Source organism: Drosophila willistoni (genome assembly GCF_018902025.1).
Source record: "Drosophila willistoni isolate 14030-0811.24 chromosome 2R unlocalized genomic scaffold, UCI_dwil_1.1 Seg167, whole genome shotgun sequence".
NCBI lineage: Eukaryota > Metazoa > Arthropoda > Insecta > Diptera > Drosophilidae > Drosophila > Drosophila willistoni.
The window spans coordinates 20,726,393-20,730,272 of NW_025814050.1; the positions used below are offsets into that span (position 1 = coordinate 20,726,393).

General features: G+C 33.4%; 1 protein-coding gene across 1 annotated transcript; it reads right to left on the minus strand.

Annotated features, from left to right (window-relative positions):
- Nucleotides 1-366: 366 nt before the first annotated feature.
- On the minus strand, nt 367-781 carry LOC124460168 (fibrinogen C domain-containing protein 1-A-like). The gene is made up of 2 exons (XM_047010492.1): nt 560-781; nt 367-490 (listed from the first exon to the last, which is right to left on the minus strand). The coding sequence occupies exons 1-2, from the start codon at nt 688-690 to the stop codon at nt 367-369; spliced, it is 255 nt and encodes an 84-aa protein (XP_046866448.1). The 5' UTR covers nt 691-781.
- Nucleotides 782-3,880: the final 3,099 nt, after the last annotated feature.

Sequence of the window (3,880 nt, forward strand, 5' to 3'; positions counted from 1 at the left end):
GAAAACAGTGACTTTTGTTAAAAACTTCTTTATTTCCTATGCTAAGATTTTAAGATTTCCACCTTGATGGCTATAGATAAGGAAAGAGTTACCAAAAAACTTGCAAGGGTATACAAACTTTGACGCGGTCAAAGTTAACCCCGGCCCTCTGGTTTTTGTTTTAAATAACCTGTAAATTTTACAAAAAATTTTGACTTTGAGCTTTTTTGAGCTATACCTATATCTTTCGATTTGAATAAATTTAAATTTGGATGCTGAAAACACATTTCAAAGACTTTAATTTCATATAAAATGCGCGATATAAAATTTTATTTCAAATATTAATTTAATATAAGAAACATTGAAAAATATATTTTTAGTGATTTATCATTGATTTAAAGAGTTTTTTGGTCGAATGAGCATTTGTACTGATTTCAGAGAATTCCAGCTATCCCAGCTCATACTATCCCACGTATTGGTTGCACTTGTATAATATCGTCCGTTTAGATTTCTAGAATTAAAAAAACACATTGAATTGTGGATAATTAATTGTATAAGCAGGATTTGATTGGTTACTTACGGGCCAAAGCAGTATTTGTACCACCAGGCTCCATAAAATTGTGCCGCACAATTCGCATCACTGGCATCATTATCACGATCGTAAGTCGTGAATTTTTGTCCTATGCCTTTTCCCATTTCATTGTCGATCATGCCTCGAAATTCTCCCAATGATTCCAACTCATATTGCTTAGTTTCATCACCTATTTTGAAATGATTATATCTAACATTTTCGAAAGTTTCATTATGGAACCCAATTTCTATGGAAAGTTCATAAATATCCGTTTGGGTGATGCGATGCAATTTTTCAAGACCAATAAAAAAATTTCCATTTAAATCACCAAAACCGTTTCGAAAGTCTATCCAATTTCTCTTAAAGTTTTCTCTATCATCTAGTCGCCTATGGACAACTATCCATCCATTTCCATCTATCTCGCCTTTGCATAAAGATCGAAACGGATCCAGTCCGGAAATTGCAATTAAATGAATTCCCGATGGGAGACCTTTGCAACCTGTTTTCGGTAAATTTCGCTTACAATCACTTAGACTTATTTCAGTTTGGTTTAGTTTTAGGGAATGACTATCGATCAAACTATTTTTAGCTACTATCTGATTTTGAGCATCTTCCAAGTTTTTCTGATAGGATGCTAGTTGAGATTTCAACTCGCTTATTTCATTTGCCAACTTTTCTTTCGACTTTAGTTCTTTTTCAAAGCTTAATCTTAAGTTTGCTAAATCACTTTTGGAGTTTTCCAATACAATTTTATAAGTTTCTTCCGAGTCATTAGACTTTTTCCTTAAGAGTTCAATTTCTTGTTTTAAATTGTCCTGGCGAGCGATGCATTCGATCGCTTGATTTCTTGTTCTTAATTTCACTTCTGCTATTTCCGCCTTTAACTCTTCATTTTTAGCCACATTATTTTGATGCTGAATCGATTGACTGAGAAGTTTGAGTAAATCGTCATTTGTTTTTCTTAACGCATCATTCGCTTTCTGTAGCTCATCAATCTCCGTGTTTTGACCTCTATAATAATCTATTTCAAGCAATTTCTTTCTTAGCTTAGCTATTTCCTCATCTCTTTCTGCATTTTTTGAGTCGTTCGATTTAACCTGCTCTTTTAATTCTGTTGCATAGGCTAATAGAACCTTCACAGACTTGTAACAACATGACCCGCAGATATCTCCTTGTGCACTTAAAATTCCGCAGTTCTATAAAAACATTTGATAAGCCGAATGTATTTTACTTTTCACTATTGACAATTCATTTACCCAAAAGTCGTCCTCATTTGCAAAAGTTTTTGATATTACGTCCACGAATCCCACAAAAAGAAAGAGACCCGAAAGTAAAATTAATCTTTGTAAATTCATTTCGGTGAGTACTCCAAAAAATTGTGTAATTTTCTTGTATAAAATTTAAATTTTATTTTTGCCAATTGCCACGTTCTTCAGCTAAAATGTCTCAGACAGTAATGATTTTAAATTTCAAATATTCATTGGTCTTCTCGCATTGAGCTTGTGTTGAGATTATGTTTACTTGGCAGATTTATTATACCATGCACCCATTAAATGGTATATTAAAGTCGACAAAATGTATGTAACAGGCAGAAGAAAGAAGCTTATCCGACCCCAAGAAGTATATATATTCTTGATCAGCATCAACAGCCGAGTCGATCTAGCCATGTCCGTCCATCCGTCCGTCCGAATGAACACCTAGATCTCGGAGACTATAGAATTAAAGGCAACAAATTTGGTACTTAGATTTGTATTCGCGCAGATTATGATTATTAAAAAGTTTTGCCACCCCCACTACCGCCTCCATAATTAAGAAAAATTCGTCACGTTAGTTATTCTTACTCATATCTACCGAACTTCATTAAAATAAGACTAGAAAGAAGTATTAGGGGGTCCAAATGGATGGAGTTGGCAGTAGGCTAGTGGAGGCGCTAGAGTGCAGAAATTGAAAATATTTGTTTCACCTTGTGCATGGTATACCAACGTCGGCAAGACGACTTACTTCATCTGTTATTGATACGAATAAAATTTGGTATTATTTGCATTTCATTGTTTATGAACTATGAAAGCCGACTTGAGTTTACCCTGCGATAGTTGTCTAAAATTCTTTAGTCATTTTCAAACGTATGAGCAAATTTTATGTTAGAGCATTCCACTTTTTCGTATATTTAAATATATAATATTATCTATATATATAATTTAGTTATCTGATTTCTATTGAAATTGCAATATTATAGATAATTATGTGAATAAGTTAATTCCTTTGTTTGGTAATAGTCGTATTGGCCTAAAGATTTTCTGGTCAAAATTATTTTTCGGACTTCCTTTTCTATGATATAATCACCAGATCTTTATGAAATTTGACAAGGTCATTAATAAATAAATCGAATTGACACATATTAATTTTCATAACAATCGCTCGGAAGTTATTTATATATATATGAAATTAAAGAATGTATTACGCACTTCTCACCACAGTAAATATACCCTTTTTGCAAAAAACAAATACAAATATATTTTTGGTAAATATATTTCAGGGCTTGAACTTTGCGTAGAGACAATGCCATCGAAAAAAAAATACAGCACAGCGACAAAAAATTAAATCTCAGATAAGGAATCCAAAGAAATCAAGCTGTTCATAACGTATAATCTAGAAGTCAGACGTGACTGAATGACTAATAGAAGTCGAATTGTAATTATCATTAATATTGTTTAGTTGAATATTCAACTGATAAGCTATTCCAAAGATTGTTTCCGTTTTTTATTGAATTCCAAGAAGTCGGTGCTAGTAAATATATATTAAAAATATCAAAGAAGCTAATGCCGAAGTTTATATACCCTTGCAGTCCTTGGAAATAATAATTTTACATGTTTGTTTTCTGCAACTCAATTCATCAATATACAAACAAAACAATTTTACTCTCTATTTTACAATTTGTTCTTCTTCTTCCCTCATTCCCAAAGCAAAGCAACGCACGCATACACATACACTTTATGGAGCGTTGCGTCTGTGTGTGTATGAATGTACTCTGTTGATGACGAAAGACGTAGTAGACAGCAAACAGCGCTGCCGGCAGAGCTGGGAGCAGAGCCGATTATTATATTGACTGTAACTTGTGTTATATTTATCCGATCAAAATCAAATTCATAGAGCTATATGATATAGTGGTCCGATCCTGATGGTTTTTATACTTTATTTTTCCCGGGTAATAAAAAACCCCGAAAAAATTTCAGCCCGATAGCTCTTAAGACGGCTGAGTAAAACGCATATGCACAGACGGACGGACAGACGGACATGGCTATATCGACTCAGCTTCTCATGCTGATCAAG

Coding starts and splice junctions, on each gene's coding strand:
- LOC124460168 (XM_047010492.1), bottom strand. CDS start 690: ATGATCGACAATGAAATGGGAAAAGGCATAGGACAAAAATTCACGACT. Junction 491..559: donor TACAAATACTGCTTTGGCCC/GTAAGTAACCAA, acceptor TTTTAATTCTAG/AAATCTAAACGGACGATATT.